Consider the following 19,025-nt stretch of genomic DNA (forward strand, 5'->3'; position numbering starts at 1 on the left):
GGGGAGCTGCGAGCGGGGCTGAAGACGAGCGAAGGGTGGGAAGAGAAGGGAGATGGAGTAAAGAATAGTGGCCGTCAGGGCAGGAACGGAAAGGAGAAGTAACTGAAGAAGGAGGAGACGAAACAGAAGGAAGTATAAAGAGGAGGCAGAAAAAAAAGAGGCGGGGGAAAGTCGTAAGGAGAGAGGGCGAGAGAGAGAACCGATGGAAAAGAGAGCACTGCCGGGAGAAAGGAAGAGAAAGGAAGAAAGCGAGAGGAAGACCGAGGAAACGAAGGGAATGTAGGCGAGCGAAGAAGGCGCTCTAAGGGCAAAGCGAGAGGGAAAGGAAGCGGAGAAGGGGAGTCCGGTGCGGCGGCGGCGGCGATGCGCAGCGCGGGTGCGGGGTGGCGGGCGACGGCGCGGAGCGTGCGAGGCGGCGGAGCAGCACACGGTGTCGCTGCAGGCTCAGGAACGGCGGCGGAGCGGCGAGGCGGCTCCGCCCCGGTGCGGCGGAGAGCCCGGCTGTGAGCGCGGGGGGGCGGCGCGGGGCGGGCAGGAGAGCCGGAGCGTCCGGGCGGCGGCGGGGAGCCGTGCGGGGCCCGGGCAGGTGCCACTGGCGGCGGCGGGGGCGATGGGCGTGTGCTGGGGGCCCGTGTTGCGGGTGCTGGTGCTGCAGGCGTCCTGGGCGCTGTGCGGCGGGCAGGTGCGCTACTCGGTGCCGGAGGAAGCCGAGGCCGGGACGGTGGTGGGGCGCCTGGCGCAGGACTTGGGCCTGGAGGCGGGCTCGTCGGAGGCGCGGCGGCTGCGGCTGGTGGCGCAGGGCCGGCGGGCGAGCGTGGAGGTGAGCGGGGCGAGCGGGGCGCTGGTGGTGAGCTCGCGGCTGGACCGGGAGGAGCTGTGCGGGAAGAGCGCGGCGTGCGCCCTGCGCCTGGAGGTGCTGGTGGAGCGGCCGCTGCGCGTCTTCCACGTGGAGCTGGAGGTCACCGACATCAACGACAACGCCCCGCGCTTCCCCGCCGCCCGCAAAAACCTCAGCCTGGCGGAACTGTCGCTGCCGGGGTCCCGGTTCCCACTGGAAGGCGCGTCGGATGCAGATGTGGGAGCCAACGCGCAGCTCTCCTACACACTCAGCCGCAGCGAGCACTTTACACTGGACGTTAAATCCTCTGATGAAAATAGGAAATCTCTGTTCCTGGTGCTGGCGAAACCTCTGGACCGGGAGACGATACCCGAGCACCAGTTGGTGGTGACGGCGAGTGATGGGGGTCGGCCGTCGCTCACGGGCACGATGGAGCTGGTGATCTCGGTGCTGGACGCGAACGACAACGCGCCCCAGTTCAACCAGTCGGTGTATAAAGTGCAGCTGCCGGAGAGCGCTTCGGAGGGGACGCTAGTGGCGCAGGTGAATGCCACGGATTTGGACGACGGTCTCAATAAGTTGTTTTCTTACAGCATCGTGAGCTCTCTTCCTGCTGGTAACAAGGATCTCTTCACAATGAATCCGAATACGGGCGAGATCAAACTGACGGGCGCCCTGGACTTTGAAGACGTCCATTTACACGAGATACAAATCGAAGCGAGAGACAGAGGTTGGCCGCCGCTGTCGGGTCACTGCAGCGTGGAGCTGGCGGTGCTGGACGTGAACGACAACGCGCCGGAGGTGCGGGTGACGTCGCTGTCGGTGCCGGTGCCGGAGGACGCGGCGGTGGGGACGGTGGTGGCGCTGCTGAGCGTGTCGGACCGGGACTCGGGGGCGAACGGGCGGGTGCGGTGCGCGGTGTGGCCGGCGGCGCCGTTCGGGCTGGTGGCGACGTTCGCGGGCTCGTACTCGCTGGTGCTGCGGGAGGCGCTGGACCGGGAGCGGGTGCCGGAGTACGAGGTGGAGGTGCGTGCGGAGGACGGCGGGGCGCCGCCGCTGCGCGCCAGCCGCGGGGTGCGGGTGCCGGTGTCGGACGTGAACGACAACGCGCCGGCGTTCGCGCAGGCCGTGTACACGGTGCTGGCGCGCGAGAACAACGCGGCGGGCGCGGAGCTGGCGCGGCTGTGGGCGCGGGACCCGGACGAGGCGGGCAACGGGCGCGTGAGCTACTCGGTGGCGGAGGGCGGTGTCGGGGGCGCATCGTCGGCGGCGGGCGGGGGGTGGCGCGCGGCGTCGAGCTACGTGTCGGTGGACGCGGAGAGCGGGCGTCTGTGGGCGCTGCAGCCCTTGGACTACGAGGAGCTGCAGGTGCTGCAGTTCGAGGTGCGGGCGGTGGACGCGGGGGAGCCGCCGCTGTGCGGCAACGCCACGGTGCAGCTGTTCGTGGTGGACGAGAACGACAACGCGCCGGCGCTGCTGCCGCTCGCCGGCGGCGGGCCGGGGCCCGGGGCGGGGGTCTCGTCGGCGTCGGGAGCGGTGTCGGCGCCGGGTTCGGGGGCGTTGTGGGCGTGGGCGTCGTGGGGGGCGCCGGCGGGGCAGGTGGTGGCGAAGATCCGCGCGGTGGACGCGGACTCGGGCTACAACGCGTGGCTGCGCTACGAGCTGTGGGAGCCGCGGGGGAAGGGCCCGTTCCGCGTGGGGCTGTACAGCGGCGAGGTGAGCACGGCGCGGGCGCTGGAGGAGGCGGACGGCGCGCGGCACAGGCTGGTGATCGTGGTGCGGGACCACGGGGAGCCGGCGCGCTCGGCCACGGCCACGCTGAGCGTGTCGCTGGTGGAGGGCGCCGAGGCGGCGCTGGCGGCCGCGGGCTCGTCGTCTTCGGGGGCGGGGCTGCGTCCGGCGGCGGGCGCGGAGGGCGGCGCGGCGTCGGCGTCGGCGACGACGAACGTGTGGCTGGTGGTGGCCATCTGCGCGGTGTCGAGCCTGTTCCTGCTGGCGGTGGTGCTGTACGGGGCGTCGCGGTGGGCGCCGCGTGCGGGCGTGCTGTCGGGGCCCGGGCCGGCGACGCTGGTGTGCGCCAGCGAAGTGGGGAGCTGGTCGTACTCGCAGCGCCAGAGCCGGAGCCTGTGCGTGTCGGAGGGCGCGGGCAAGAGCGACCTGATGGTTTTCAGCCCCAACTTCCCGCCGCCGCCCGGCCCCGCGGCGAAGGAGACGCAGCCGGAGCCGCCCGCTCTCCTGGACACGGTCAGTGGCCCTCCCTTTCTCTCCCCTCGCCTGTAGCCCCTTGTCGCCCTTGTCGCCCAGCCTCTGGGCGAGGACTGGTAAGAGACGTGCTCATCCCCCGGGGCCTGAGTGCGGTGGGTGCTTGGCGGGCCGTTATTTTCTGACTGTTGACTGCAGTGTCCCTCGTGTCTTCGTTTGCAAACTGTTACACCACTCTAGTGTTTTATGCCTCTTCCTATTCTTCTTGGGGATCGGAATTGATTGGAGCCGTTCTGCAGCCATTTTCTATAGTGGTATGTCGTAAATGCTAATGGCTTCACGTTCTCTCTGAGGAGTGATAGGGTAGGCTGCTGTTTCCTGTAGCACCTCGTATGTTGTAGAGAAGCCTGATGTGAAGGGGTAGAATGAGCCCATAGGTTAGGATTGAAAGGATGTGTGGAAATACTCGTCCTGAAAGGTGCAGAGATTGAAGTTGGATGTGTTTTCTCACTGTGTTGTGTAATCTAGTTTTTCCTGTCTTTGCTCCCTATCATTCTTCATGATACTTTTGCTTTGAAGACATCTGTCGTATTCTCTTTCCATCTTTTATTCTTGAACACGAGGAAATGTTCCTCAAACAGAAGCTGCTCTAAATCTTTGGTCATCCTGCTGGCCACCTCTGAAACTCTTCCTGGTGTCCCCTCTTCTTCTTACCCTGTCAGAAAGGGAAGGACCTCCACAAAATATTCAAAGTGTTGGTGAACCTTGTATTTCTGCAACGTTGGATGAAATGCACTTTTATTCTATGGTCTCATAAGTCTTTCCCTTTTGATTGGCACTGAGAATAGATCTGATATATCCATGTCACTGTCTTCCCTATGCCAAAGATGTTATTGCAGAACCTTAAATGGTTGCTTCACATCAATCATAGTCTGTGTTGAAGCCACATTTTTTTCCTCATCTCCTGAGCTTTGTGGTGTCCTGCATGGAAAATCTTTTGCCATTTTCCCACCTAGGTCTTCAGGTTCATAAACTCTTTCTCCAGATCTTCTCAGCAGACTTGTATTTTAGCTCTGCTCCATAATCTCCTGTAACCTTTGTTACATCACTGTCCATGAGTTTTTGAGGTCCTTTGATAAGCTATTAAATAGCAATGTTCCCGGCAAAGATCTCAGCCCAACTGCAGTGTTGACATTATTATTTTGCTCAGGTGACCAGATTTGGTTTTCCTGCCCTGTGTGTAGTTAATTACAGGTCAAATTGCCTCTTTCAGCCTTCTTTCGTTTTGCATGGCTTGTTTTCATTTGCATACATTTTCCTGTCTCGGCAGGTAGGGCAGTTTTAAAGAGTTTTTTGCTTTTGGCTGCTATGAAGTGCTGGTTTCCAGTCTTTTCTTAATCAGAAGTTTGTCATCCTTTTTGATTCTCCTCTGAAACAGAGATCATGCAAGGTGACCATAGTTGGTACTCTGGGTTCTTCTCTGTTCACCTTGCATGGCATATATTAGTTTGTGAACTATTACAGAATTACTATGGACATGGGAAAGCTAGTAGAAGCATTTCACATTGCCCCTTTCCAAGTATCCTGTAAACGTACTAATACAAAGTACTTAATGGCAGAACAGCACAAATCAAGGTAGGTGTGAAAAATGTGCAGCTATAGTGCTATATTAGGCAAGATGTATTACTAGAGTTTTGGTGGGCAAATATATTTGTAGAAGCACCTCAGCTATGGTTCCTGACTCTTCTAGTTCCATGTACCCTGCAGTTGGTAGGCTTTGTATTTCCTTTCTTCTTTTTTTTTTCCTTCAAAAAAAACCTTTTTAAATTAAACTGTTATTTTGTGTCTTGTGTGCATGCCTTATGATGATCCTGTGAATGTGAATTGGGATGCCACTTGAAACTCCTGATTCCCCCGTAGACAACATGGCTTCGCTTGCCTTTATCAGGAGATGTGTAAGCGCAAGCTGTGATGCCAAATAGTGTCGAGTGCTTGATTTCAGAATTTGTGCCCCTTGCCGTCACTGTGGTTCACTGTCTTGTAGTCTCTTAAGGTGATGTTTACCTCGAGGGAATGCCATGAGACTTCAGGTTTAATTTCTGTTTCCAGCTTCATAGAAGGGGATACAGAAAGGCTAGCAATTCAGCAGGGATTTGAGAGGCTGGACAAAACCTGTTTGCTTTTCCAGCCCTGCTTCCCTGAAATTGTGAATGGCAATGCCTGAACTCCACCCTGAGAATGGAGACCTGGAAATAAATCAAGACAACTATTGGAATAGCAACAAGTGTAATTAAAGATGATCTATCAACAGACCTATCTGGGGTTTTTTTAGCATTTGGTATCTTCATTTTGGTTTGACCTGATGTTGCATCACTGATGCTTCCATGTGAGAAGCAGCAAATCATTACTGTGTGAAATAATCTATTTCATACTCCTGCCCAGACTTCATGGCGCAGTAGCAGCCAGTATCCGTAGTGGTCTAGAGAAGGGTCCCTCATTTTTATCTCGCTGGATGAGGTGGGAGCCTGGGGAGATGTCAGACGAACTGTACCTTGCCAGAGCGGTGGTGCAACCCTTTCGTGTTACCTTCAGTTATGGGATGTGTGGGTGACTGTACTGTATCCTGCAGCAGTTTATCTCCATCAGTAATGAGCACATCGTTTTGCTGTACTGTGAGTGCCTCCCTGCCTAAAGAGGTAAGAAAGAACTTGTCATTCATTGTGCAGCTACAAGTGGGGAAGAAAACCTATAGGAAATACTTTATTGAGTATAAGTACATAAAGACTACTAGAGATCTCAGGTTCCCTGAGCTATTTCAACCTTCTGAGAGGATTTATGCTGTGTGGGTTATGTTTAGACTGACATACAGAGTTAGGGAGTCACTGATGGAGCTGAAAGTCTTTGGAATTTGCATTGTCATGGTTTAGCCCCAGCGGGCAACTAAGCACCACACAGCTGCTCGCTCACTCCCCCCTCCCCCAGTGGGACGGGGGAGAGAATTGGGAAGAAAACTCATGGGTTGAGATCAAAACAGTTTAATAGGACAGCAAGAGAGAAGGAAATAACAATGATAACAACAATAATAATACCACAAAGGAATGTACAAGAACAGGTGATGTCCAATACAGCTCACCACCCGGTCATCAATAGCCCGTCCACGAGCAGCGATTCCCACCCCCCGGCCAACTCCAGTTTATGTACTGGGCATGACATTATATGGTAGGGAATATCTCTTTGGCCAGCCTGGGTCAGCTGTCCTGGCTGTGTTCCCTTCCAGCTTCCTGTGCACCCCCAGCCTTCTTGCTAGCAGGCCAGCACGAGAAGCTGGACTGTCCTTGACTACTTAGCAACAGCTCAAAACATCAGCATGTTATCAACTTTTACTCACCCCAAATCCAAAACAGAGCCTCACACTAGCTTCTGTGAAGAAAACCAACTCTATCCTGGCTGAAGCCAGGACAGTATGCATTGCTGCCTCCTTACAGGACCTGTACTTCAAAAGGCAAAACCATTCTTTTATGGACAAACACAGATATTCTTTGCAATATGATGTCCTAATTATTACTTACTGTATGAAAACCAAGGAGAGTGCATGGGATTCTTCAGCTGCATCACTGTCACAAAGCCAAGAAAAAGTAAGCAGTTCCTGCTTGTTCTTAGCGATGCTGCGCTAGACACAAATTCCATGTGAATCTATATCTTCTGGAGACCTGAGTACTATCCATAGATGGAAGATCAGGGACGCAGTCTTCTTCCATAGAGAAAACAGCTAAAGTCTCATTGCAAAGAAAGAAATAAATGAGGAAACTGAGTTATGCTTCCTCAGCAACGTGCAGGGAAGACAGTCAGAAGATCTGAAGTGGGGTAGGCTCTTTTCAGTGAAGACTGTAAGAAGTGTGATTCCTGGGCTAAGGTAGGCGTTTAGGAAATACTTTGGCAAGTATAGATCGATTACAGTACCTTTAGGGGAGAGAGAGAGAAGAGAAGAAGGACGAGGAGGAGGAGGAGAAAGAGGAGAGGGGAGGAGGGGAGGGGAGAGGAGAAGAAAGAGGAGAGGGGAGACGGGGAGGAGGGGAGAGGAGAAGAGAAGAGCGAAGAGAGAAGAGGAAGAGAAGAGGAAGAGAAGAGAAAAGAGAAGAGAAGAGAAAAGAGAAGAGAAGAGAGAAGGCGTCTATTATCGTTTTTGACCAAGGCAAATGTTCCGAAGGGAAATCGCGGGGCTTGTACGCAGAGCGCGCGGAGCCGCGGGAGGAGTCTGCTCGCCGAAGGAGCCGCGGTCGGACACCAGGTGTCGCTGTTGGCCGCCAAGGCGCTGTGAGCCCAGAGGAGGGTGGCGGCTCCTCCCCGAGCCACTGTCACGGCCGCCTTCAACGGGCGGCGGCGGGCTGGACCGGGCGGGTGCCAGCAGCGGCGGCGATGGGCGTGTGCTGGGGGCCCGTGTTGCGGGTGCTGGTGCTGCAGGCGTCCTGGGCGCTGTGCGGCGGGCAGGTGCGCTACTCGGTGCCGGAGGAAGCCGAGGCCGGGACGGTGGTGGGGCGCCTGGCGCAGGACCTGGGCCTGGAGGCGGGCTCGTCGGAGGCGCGGCGGCTGCGGCTGGTGGCGCAGGGCCGGCGGGCGAGCGTGGAGGTGAGCGGGGCGAGCGGGGCGCTGGTGGTGAGCTCGCGGCTGGACCGGGAGGAGCTGTGCGGGAAGAGCGCGGCGTGCGCCCTGCGCCTGGAGGTGCTGGTGGAGCGGCCGCTGCGCGTCTTCCACGTGGAGCTGGAGGTCACCGACATCAACGACAACGCCCCGCGCTTCCCCGTGAAAGAAGAAGCCTTTACAATCGCGGAATCATCGCTGCCGGGGTCCCGGTTCCCACTGGAGGGCGCGTCGGATGCAGATGTGGGAGCCAACGCGCAGCTCTCTTACACACTCAGCCCCAGCGAGCACTTCAGTCTGGATCATCAGGGCAATAGTGACCAAAGCGAGTCTTTGGCTCTTGTTCTAATAAAACCACTGGACCGGGAGACGGTGCCCGAGCACCGGCTGGTGGTGACAGCGAGTGACGGGGGCCGGCCGTCGCTGAGGGGCACGATGGAGCTGGTGATCTCGGTGCTGGACGCGAACGACAACGCGCCCCAGTTCAACCAGTCCGTGTATAAACTGAAAGTCTTAGAGGGTTCAGTGCTCGGGACGCTGTTAATCAAGCTCATCGCTACGGATTTGGACGAAGGGATCAATGGTGATATTATATATTTATTTAGTAAGCGTGTCGCTGCTCAAGTAAAAGAAATGTTCGCGATTGACAAAAACAAAGGAGAACTCAGACTTCAGGGAAAGTTAGACTACGAAGAAACAGATGGTTACGAGATTACAATAGAAGCAAGAGACAAGGGCTCCCCTCCGTTATCGGGTCACTGCAAGGTGGTGGTGGAGGTTCTGGACGTGAACGACAACGCGCCGGAGGTGTGGGTGACGTCGCTGTCGGTGCCGGTGCCGGAGGACGCGGCGGTGGGGACGGTGGTGGCGCTGCTGAGCGTGTCGGACCGGGACTCGGGGGCGAACGGGCGGGTGCGGTGCGCGGTGTGGCCGGCGGCGCCGTTCGGGCTGGTGGCGACGTTCGCGGGCTCGTACTCGCTGGTACTGCGGGAGGCGCTGGACCGGGAGCGGGTGCCGGAGTACGAGGTGGAGGTGCGTGCGGAGGACGGCGGGGCGCCGCCGCTGCGCGCCAGCCGCGGGGTGCGGGTGCCGGTGTCGGACGTGAACGACAACGCGCCGGCGTTCGCGCAGGCCGTGTACACGGTGCTGGCGCGCGAGAACAACGCGGCGGGCGCGGAGCTGGCGCGGCTGTGGGCGCGGGACCCGGACGAGGCGGGCAACGGGCGCGTGAGCTACTCGGTGGCGGAGGGCGGCGTCGGGGGCGCGTCGTCGGCGGCGGCGGGCGGGGGGTGGCGCGCGGCGTCGAGCTACGTGTCGGTGGACGCGGAGAGCGGGCGTCTGTGGGCGCTGCAGCCCTTGGACTACGAGGAGCTGCAGGTGCTGCAGTTCGAGGTGCGGGCGGTGGACGCGGGGGAGCCGCCGCTGTGCGGCAACGCCACGGTGCAGCTGTTCGTGGTGGACGAGAACGACAACGCGCCGGCGCTGCTGCCGCTCGCCGGCGGCGGGCCGGGGCCCGGGGCGGGGGTCTCGTCGGCGTCGGGAGCGGTGTCGGCGCCGGGCTCGGGGGCGTTGTGGGCGTGGGCGTCGTGGGGGGCGCCGGCGGGGCAGGTGGTGGCGAAGATCCGCGCGGTGGACGCGGACTCGGGCTACAACGCGTGGCTGCGCTACGAGCTGTGGGAGCCGCGGGGGAAGGGCCCGTTCCGCGTGGGGCTGTACAGCGGCGAGGTGAGCACGGCGCGGGCGCTGGAGGAGGCGGACGGCGCGCGGCACAGGCTGGTGATCGTGGTGCGGGACCACGGGGAGCCGGCGCGCTCGGCCACGGCCACGCTGAGCGTGTCGCTGGTGGAGGGCGCCGAGGCGGCGCTGGCGGCCGCGGGCTCGTCGTCGTCGTCGGGGGCGGGGCTGCGTCCGGCGGCGGGCGCGGAGGGCGGCGCGGCGTCGGCGTCGGCGACAACGACGAACGTGTGGCTGGTGGTGGCCATCTGCGCGGTGTCGAGCCTGTTCCTGCTGGCGGTGGTGCTGTACGGGGCGTCGCGGTGGGCGCCGCGTGCGGGCGTGCTGTCGGGGCCCGGGCCGGCGACGCTGGTGTGCGCCAGCGAAGTGGGGAGCTGGTCGTACTCGCAGCGCCAGAGCCGGAGCCTGTGCGTGTCGGAGGGCGCGGGCAAGAGCGACCTGATGGTTTTCAGCCCCAACTTCCCGCCGCCGCCTGGCCCCGCGCTAGAAAACGGTTCCGCTGGGATGGGGCCGTCTCTCTCCCCACTTGCTTCTGGCCTGGTAAGTGTATTCGTAAATAACTTTTTTTCCCCCTGGGTAGTTCTACTTAACTGTCACTTTTCATGGATCATTTATGTATTAAAACATCTTTTCTGTTGTAGTAATTTTACAATACGGCTCCTTGCCTTGTGTTCCTGTTGGGAGTAGCCACATTGAGCCGTGTTAGATATCCGGAATCGCCTTTTGAAATGTCATTGTTTGACTACCTGAACGCCCCGCAAAATTTCCATGTCTCCTTTCCTTTTTTTGTTTTTCATTACTTACGGCGTTATGGTTATAGTATAACTATATTCTAGTGTTGTAAGAGGTTCCCTGCCCCACTCCATCCCCGCTACTCGGCATCAGCTGGCAGTAGATGTTACCGGATCTTTAATTTCCCTTTTTTAGGGTCTTTCAATGCGTGAAAATACCTGAGAGGTGCCCAGGAGGTCGGGATAACTGTGATTAGGGTACTAATTTTCTTTAAACCAGGTGTGGTTGCGCCTGGTTTGATGAGTATTGTGTTCATGTGCGTCAAGGATTCTTCGGGTTTTTATTGATTTAGAAGCTTGCTGGTCGGTGGGTTTCGCTAATTTTAAGAAGGTAAATACAGTTAAGGCACAGTTATGGGGTACAGTCAAGGGAAGAAAAGTTGGTTGAGGTTGTGGGTACTGGTCTTCCTCTGGAAGTGCGGGTGAAAACGTGGGGAAATGGAGTGAGACATAGGATGCTTTATGAGAAAACGGAGAACTGTTGGAAGTGGGCGTGCTCCCCGGTCTCACTGCGCCTCTCCCCACTACCCCATCGCGCTCTCTTCCCAGTGTTGTGGCATCTCTTCTATCCCATCCACCCCTGAAACGTGCTGTGGAAAGTAGTGTCGAGAGAGGAAGAAAGAGTGGTTAAAAGAAAAGTAGAAAGGAGAGCTTCTATATGCAATATTGAATAGTCTAGAGATCGTGAGTTGAAAAGCTTTGGTTCTCTGAGCAGTAGAGTAGAAGAAGCAGGGAAACACAGATTCAGCTAGAAAGAAGTTTTTGATACTGGTTTCCACGTCGATTTCCCTGTGTGAAGAGTGATTGCTTAATTACCGGGTGGTTCTAATACCGTTACCGGAGCAGCAGGCCCTGGCCATGCACTAATGGCACTGAATCGACTCTGTTCTCTCCGAAACTAGCTCCAAAGCACTCTCTGAAATGTGATATTAGGATCATGTTTTGTGTTCCTTGTTCGATGTTAGAAACCGGATACAACTTCTACAGGGAAAAGCGAAGGTCTCATATCTGATTTTTATAGCTTAAAACCGAGGTCTGCAGGGCTGCCGGGGTAGTAAGAACAAGCAGTACTTTCATATCATTCTTTTTCGTGTTACGCGTTCAAGTCGTTAAAGACACGGGTTTGGGTAACTGCCATGGTTTTGTGGCAAAGTGATATCTGTAACGCAGTATATTTCTTTTGAGAACGTACGTTTTGTTGGGTTTCGTACAACGAATTGTTTTACGCGATAGACGTGAACTAAAAAAATAAAGTCGCAGATCGCTGGTTCCATATTGCCAAGAATGGTGCTTATAGAGGTACCGAAATCCCGTAAAGGAAGTTGAAAACTTCATGTCGGCCTTGAAAAAAATCGTAGGAGTAAGTTATCTGTCGCTGGTCCATAGAAAAATACGAGCATATCCCACGAATTTCTTTTTCCTTCCTGCATCTATTTTAGATCCCTTAGTATGGGCTTTACATTTGAGTTCTTTGTGTATTTGCTGGGGATTGTGTTTCTAGTCTCCTTTGATCATGTCCGATAGCTGACGTGCTTACGGGGAGTGGGTCATCACGCAAGTATGCGTGAACTACCTTTGCTTGTAAGTAGCAAGGTTTATCCCGGAGCTATAGAGCTGTCGCTTTCTTTCCTTTATCCACATGGATGTGACAGAAGGCAGAAACAGCAAACCTCGACCTTCTAAAGGAGAATCTTCTGGTGGGGTTTATAGGAAGGTTTAACTAATTCTGTAGAAAAGGATGGAAAAGCTTAACACTTGCGCGCAAGTGTAGGAAGCAACTCCTTTGATTGGGCTATGATTATGGGCGATGTGGTCTCTTGCCGATCGTTTGGGGCAGGGGAGGCTTTGGCTTCCGTACGGTTTCTTTTGGTTTCTCTGACTGCAGTAATGAATTGAAAATCTGAACGGGATTTATTGTAGACGTAGACTGTCAGGAAATATTTCAGTATTTGTTCTAGAAAAATAAAGCAATTTTAACTTCAGAAATAGAGGTCGTGGAGGCTTTTACTAAGTAGCATAGTCTGGGCAGGAGTCGTTAATAGAAGGTGCTAGGATATCCAGTTAGTGTCTTGAATAAAAGATAACAATTTCGCGCAGGGCTGTCAGTCGCTGCCAGCCCAAGCTCTCATTCCCGCCTCGTATTATTTTGGAGAATGATGCCGATCGACAGCGATGATCTCTGGCACAGTGCCATCGTGGAGCGGCCGCGCTTTAGCGCCGTGCTGGCCGGAGGCTGTTTTGCAACCTCAGAACTGGGGATTTCACAGGCAAGGAAATGCCCGGCACGGCTGCCGGAGGAGTTGCGAGAGACGCCGGGTGCTCGGCTCGAAGCGGCTCTGCCGCATGAGTGGGGGACTGGTCCCCCGTACCCGCTGCCGCTGGTGTCGTGTCCCCGCCCCCTCCCGGATATCTTCCGCCAAGCCCGGTGGTGTCTGAGTGGGGATAAATAGACCGTTCTATGTCCCCGCGTTCGAGAGGCGAGTTCTTGCCGACGTTATAGCAAATAGTACGTTGTGAGTCCGTATTTCTGAGGCTTGATGTGGGTAACGAGGATTTTCGCAGGGTTCGCTGAAATCTAGAAATCCTCTGCGTACGAGATTGTCATCTCCACTCCTGCTGTCTCCACGTAGCAGCTGCGAGTTCCCTTGGCTTGTAGAAGGGCATCTTGGCATCGCTGCCCGCTCCGCCAGCAGGCACAGCCTGCCTCCGCCGAGCGGGGACGGGGGAGCGGAGCTGAGGGAACAAGCAGCGGATCAGCCCGGCGCTGCGGCCAGCGGCAGAGCTGCTCCGCCGCGGGGGGGCGTGGGGCTGAGAGTGAGCCCACGCCGCGAGGGGGGCAACTCCCACGGAGGATAGCGTGGGCTGTCTGCCACGCCAGGTCCCGAGCGGGAGGAGCCTGGTGTTTCGGGTCGCTGGGGGTATCGCCGTCCTTGCGCTCACCTCTGCCCGGGGCAGCCCCCGTGCCAAAGGCGCTAGCGGGGTCCCTGCATCTCTGGGGGCGGCTCCGCGCTGGCCGTTTGGGCTCGGTCCGAGGAGGAGCTCCTGCTTCTGGCTCCGGTCTTCCTCAGCCCGCAGGCAGACCCTGTTGACTGTCGGGCTCCCGTCAGTGTACGGGCTGTTCACGTGCTCCTTTCCGGGTGGACATGGGGGCCGGGGCTGCCGGTGGGTCCGGGACAGCGGCCGCCGCCGAGAGCTCACCTGTTCCCCTCGGAGGAGAAACCGATGTCGCTCCGCCTGCTCCCTCGAACGCATTCAGCCCCTTCTGCTGTCTCCCGCTGAAGCGCCGTGTCCTAATTTAGCATTGGTGGGCACCCCTCGGTTTTGGGTGGGTGCCTCTGGGATTTTCCCAAGCCTTAGTACCGAGCGGGACGTATCGTGCAAACCTCCGCCGAGGGCACCGCTCCGCGTCTGCACGGCCTCTGATGCATTGCCCGCGGAAGCGGCGCCTTAAAATCATCGCCGACGTAGATGATGATGTTCAAATACGAGTGGCCCTTCGTGTCGTGCAGCCATTTGCTCCACAGCCCCGGGGTAACCCGGTTTTACTACTTACCTTTATTTTTTTGCCTTTGCTCGCGTAACAGTTTCTTCTGGTCGCTAACCATTGTTCCGAGTAAAACGTGTACGGCTGGATTAGTGACGTCTTATTGCCGGAAAAGAGGATGATTGGCTGAAAATATAAGACAGGGCGGGATAAAGAGTACGTAAGGGATGCTTGGAGCTCCGAGGTGGTATACATGCACCGGGGGATGGGGAACGGTTCGAAGATGGCAGATGAGATCAAAGAGGAGAGGTTTTAAACGGTGGTTATACTGTCCGCTGTGATACGAAGGGAATTGTTTACATTAAAGGTGTTTGATACGACTGATGTGCAAATAACGTAATTAGGTAAGCGACTTGAGATGGAGGGGAGACCTTTGAGATTGGAGACCCTGAAACGAGGGATTAGGTGGAAGGGTGGCCAAACAAGAGTGAGAAACTGAGTGTAAAGGCACCCCTGAGACCCCCGGGGCAGCTGGATGTGGGAGGCAGAGGAATGGGCCTGGGGCTCTGCCGAGCAGATCAGTGGCGTCACACACAGGGCAAGGGCTGGATCTTGCCCCTGTGGCACAGTGGTGTTACTCCCTTCACAGCAGGAGTGGCTGTTGTGTAACTGGCCCTGGACATTTAATATTATTAAGCACTGGATTTTGGCCATGACCCAGAGCTGCCTGCCTGAGCGGTGTGTGGATCAGGCACTCCTCCAGGCTGGCCTGGGTAGATGGTGAGGTAGGAGCTGCGTGTTGAGATGATGCCGGCAGCACGTGTGTTGCGGTGAGTGATGCTACCTGACTGCTGGGGATGTCACTGTCCACAGCAGAGAGTGGAAAAGGACAATAGGACAAGGGATGCCAAAATACTGACGCAGGGTTGTAAGTTTTAGAAATGTTTTTTAAAACAAAGAGATTCGAAGGCAGGTTGCCTTAGAGCCCTGCAAACAAGCATTAGGCAATACTACAAAATGAAAGAGATGTAGCAGAAAGCTGAAGAAGTTACTTTGGATGGTAAATAAGTAGTAAATGGGTGAATTAGACAAAATTGGTGTAGGCTGACAGAAACTTCTCAAAAGGTGAGTACATCTTGGAAAGGTGCAAGTGTATGATTACTTTGTGTGCTTTTGTCCATTCTTCATTAATCAGTTGATTCTAGCACTGCTGGTATTTCAGGCACCAGTATGCATAACTACAGCTTATAATTCCAATATTAAGTTAAAAAAAAAAAATCTGCTTTTGAGTAGGTTTGTTCAACAGGAAGATGTTGGGCCCAAAATTTGTGGATTTATTCATTGCAAATCCAGTCACAGACAGGTGAGTAGAGTCTGTATGTTTTACCTATGTGCACCTGGGACACCAACACCCATCTGCCCTAGCCTTCCCAGGCGGATGGATTTATCTTTGCCACAGTCCAGTGTTGAGGGAAGTTATCAGCCTTTCCTGTGACTTTAATAGGTGTTACTGCATTGGTTCGGTGTGTTTGTAATGACTGTGCATCACTACAAAACAGTAAACCCACCACCTTTTTCGTATATTGTAGATGACATTGTATCTTGGCAGAAGAGGAGTCCAGGGCAAATTTGTGGCAGGGGAGACTGGTTAACAATTTTATGGTGACGAGGTGGGAATTGGGGCTTTCTGCAGTTAGCAATCAAGATAAAAATAAAAAGCCAAGGTAAACAGTGTACCATAAATACTTACATTGCCTACTGTGTGCGATGGTCCATTGAACAAACTTACATGTGTGAATTAAGGTGGATGTGCACCAGCTCCATGGCTCCTGTACTCAGTGCCTCCCCTGCAACTCTAATGGATGCTGTAGCATCAGCACAGTTGAAGTAAAATGCAACATTCAGGTCACCTGGAGTTAAAAAAAAAATCATAATATCCACAGATACTTATGATAGGCCTGACCAAGGTTTGCTCTGCTGCCGGTAGGATAGGAACCTCACTGGGAGGTTTTGTTGAGTTGTGAGGATACAGATATATTGTTGTGTTTTTTTTTTTTTAATTTAATGTACAACTTTTGGCTGTACTCCCGATTTTCTCCTATTTCAAAAGGCCCTGATACTATGTATAATTGAAATGTTCTTTTTCACTTGCCCAGAAATTCTCAGCTACATAAATACATACAGTGAACGCAGGAAGGGTTAAGATCTGTCCTTGTTGCATATTTATAGCCTCTTGCTTTTGATCGATTGGGATCTCATGATAATAAACTCTCACAGAAGGAAGCTGGAAACGGAGAAAACTGGAGACATTGTCAGGGTTTGAGGCCCATCTGTGTAAATTACTGCTGAAGGTCATTCCAGTTTGAAATGCTTTCTGCCCTCTCCAACCTGCTTTTGGGAGTAGTGGCTATCTGCGCCGTCAGTGCAATAAGTTGGAGGATCAAAGCACTTTGATTTTTTTTTTTTCAATTTTTTTTTTTTCACTCGTGATCTGCTATCTCTGTGTGATAACAGCTCGTCCCTCCCTACAGTTCCTGAGCATGTCCTAAATGCAAGACTTTTCTGGTGCCGGTATTTATTTCTCTGCAACTAATTCGACTGCTGCAGGCTCCCACTTTCCCCCACCCACCCGAGCCATCCCCATCCTCCTTTGGAGGGCTGGATGGGAGCTTGTCTGAGGCTGCTGGGGATCGGACTGGGGACTGTCAGAGGAGACATCCTTCTCTCCAGTAATCCGTGTTAATTTACTTTTGTCGAGAAGGAGGAAAGAGGGGTTTTCTTCTTCTTTTTTTCCTCTCTTTTTCTTTTTTCCCTCCTTTTTCCCTCCCCCCTCCTCTTTTTTTTTTTAATTTTTTTTTTTATTCTTTCTCACGTTTAAAAGGGGTAGAGTCTCCTGCCTCCTTTAATTGTGCTCTTAAAACCCCTCTGAGAAATGTTGTGCTCAGCCGGAGCCTTCCCGGACTGTCCTGACCCGTGTTTAGCCCATGCCTGTCACTTCTCATACGCGTTTCTCTTCCACCGCGGTACTCTGACAGCGTGCGGCAGCGCATCCTCTCGCTGTCTCTCCTGCAAAGGAGCAGAGGGAGGGAAGGGAGGGGGCTCTGCTCGCTCGCTCTCCTTCACGGAGAACATCCATGCCATGTAGTCGGTGGCCTGGAGACCCTCTGATCTCTGTTGGGGCGTCAAAAAAAGAGGAGGGGGGGGAAGTAAGGGGGGGGAGGAGCAGGGCGAGAAGCAGCCTGCGGGGCGGCAGCGGCGGGGGGAGCGCAGCCCCCGTCCCCCGGCAGCGCAGGTGTCGCCGTGGCCTCTGGGTGGCGCCGCCACCGCCGCCGCGCGTGTAAGAGACGCGCGGGGCCGCCGCGGCGATCACAGCGAGCGGCGGCGGCGGGCGCAGCGGAGCTGCCGCCTCTCCCCGCACAGCAGCGGGCGGGGGGGGAGCCGCCGCCGCAGAGCCGGGGCGCGTCCCGCGCCTGCAGCGAACTTCTAGCCTCGCCGCTGCTGCGCCCTTGGTGCCCGTTAGCTTCGCGCTGGGAACTTCGGGGGTTTTGCTTGAAATTCTGGATTATGTTCCTGCTGAGCCGGTCTGCGGGGAGCTGAGCCAGGGGAGGAAGAATGCGGGTCTATCTAACGGTCTTCTGCCTTATTTGCTGCACCGCGAACGGGCAAATAGTGTATTCCATCACCGAGGAAACGGAGCGTGGAGCGTCTGTTGGAAACATAGCAAAGGATTTAGGAATAGATGCAGCTACACTTTCAGCTCGGAAATTTCGCATGATCACCGGTTCAAGTAAGCAATATTTTAATATAAATGCAAGCACGGGGGCTTTGTCTGTTAACGAGCCCATAGACAGAGAGCAGCTTTGTGAATTAAAGTCTGCCTGTCTTCTGAATTATGAACTCGTGTTAGAAAACCCTCTAGAGCTTTATAGGATGGAATTTAAAGTCTTGGACATAAATGACAACTCCCCCAGCTTTCCCTTAAGTGAATATCATATAAACGTGCCTGAGTTCCTGTCACCCGGGGCACGGTTTACACTCCCCATCGCCCAAGATCTTGATGAAGGTACCAACAGTGTCCAGAATTATACTCTGAGCCCTGATGAACATTTCCATTTGGAAATGCAGACACGCGGAGATGGGAGTAAATATCCTGAATTGGTGCTGAAAAATGCCTTAGATAGGGAGGAGCAAGCTGCTCACAGACTTGTCCTTACAGCCAAAGATGGTGGGGATCCTCCAAAGTCCGGTCATGTCCCAGTCATTGTGGCTGTGCTGGATACCAATGACAATGCACCAGAATTTGAGCACTCGGTCTACAGGGCGAGTATCTTGGAAAACTCCCCCAGTGGTACTTTGGTAGTGCAAGTGCATGCCACGGACTTGGATGAAGGTCCAAATGGAGAGATCAGGTATTCATTTAGCAATACTACTTCTGCTGATCTACAGCAAATGTTTTTAATTCACCCGCACACTGGGGAGGTGACAGTCAATGGCGTTTTAGCTGTTCAGAGACCTCTCCTCGAGATGCTTATTGAGGCAAGTGATAATGGGGCATTTGGCATGTCCAGCACAGCTAAGTTGCTGGTGGAAATCACTGATGTGAACAATCATGGCCCAGAGATAACAATTACATCCCTTTCCAGTCCCATTCCTGAGGATGCTGTTCCTGGCACAGTCATAGCTCTGCTGAGTATTATGGATAAGGACCCTGGGGAGAATGGGAAAGTAACCTGCCAGATACCTGATAACCTTCCCTTCCAGTTAAAGCCTTCTCTTGAAAACTACTACAGCCTGCTCACCAGTGGGCTTCTGGACCGAGAGCTGATCAGTGGGTACAATATCACCATTACTGCCACAGACTTGGGCTCTCCACCTATCACTGCTCAGAAGACCCTTTGGGTGCAGATTTCTGATGTGAACGATAACCCCCCTGTCTTCAGTGCTGACTCATTTGATGTGTTTGTGGAGGAGAACAATCCACTTGGCACTTCACTCTACCAAGTCTCAGCATCTGACCCTGATATGGGGGAGAACGGACGGGTCTCTTACATGCTCAGGAATTCCACAGTTGCAGGCAGTGCCCTGACCAGCTTTTTGTCTGTGAGCTTGGCCAACGGGACCATCTATGCAACACGTGCCTTTGACTTTGAGCAGCTTAGGAGTTTCTATTTCCAAGTGGAAGCCAAGGACAATGGGTCACCAGCGTTGAGTGCTGCCATAACTGTGAATGTTTACATCTTGGACCAGAATGACAATGCCCCAACCATCCTGTACCCCACGAGCCAGAATGGCTCTGTAGCTGTGGAAATTGTGCCCCGCCTGGCTGATGAGGACTACC

The 19,025-nt window shown here is 54.9% G+C and overlaps 2 protein-coding genes across 4 annotated transcripts in view; both read left to right on the forward strand.

Annotated features, from left to right (window-relative positions):
* The first annotated feature begins 484 nt into the window (after positions 1 to 484).
* LOC309409832 (protocadherin alpha-3-like) lies at positions 485 to 3,147 on the forward strand. Its single transcript, XM_082006064.1, has one exon. It carries the CDS (start codon positions 611 to 613, stop codon positions 3,116 to 3,118), a length of 2,508 nt encoding a protein of 835 aa, XP_081862190.1. The 5' UTR covers positions 485 to 610; the 3' UTR covers positions 3,119 to 3,147.
* A 3,984-nt stretch (positions 3,148 to 7,131) lies between these two features.
* The window catches only part of LOC309409823 (protocadherin alpha-C2-like), a gene marked incomplete at its 3' end in the record, with an annotated part of 92,708 nt that continues 80,814 nt past the window's right edge, over positions 7,132 to 19,025 (forward strand). The window contains exon 1 of one of the 3 annotated variants that reach the window (XM_082006051.1): positions 7,132 to 9,964. In XM_082006051.1, the coding sequence (XP_081862177.1) occupies positions 7,457 to 9,964 (2,508 nt within the window). In that variant the 5' untranslated portion in view covers positions 7,132 to 7,456. The remainder of the gene's footprint in view (positions 9,965 to 19,025) is intronic. The other 2 variants (XM_082006052.1, XM_082006053.1) reach the window with 2 other exon arrangements.

This window comes from Phaethon aethereus (assembly GCF_964289735.1).
Source record: "Phaethon aethereus genome assembly, chromosome: 14".
NCBI classification, from domain to species: Eukaryota; Metazoa; Chordata; class Aves; order Phaethontiformes; family Phaethontidae; genus Phaethon; species Phaethon aethereus.

What these genes read in the sequence shown, in the direction of transcription:
- LOC309409832 (XM_082006064.1), top strand. Translation starts at nt 611, where the DNA reads ATGGGCGTGTGCTGGGGGCCCGTGTTGCGGGTGCTGGTGCTGCAGGCG.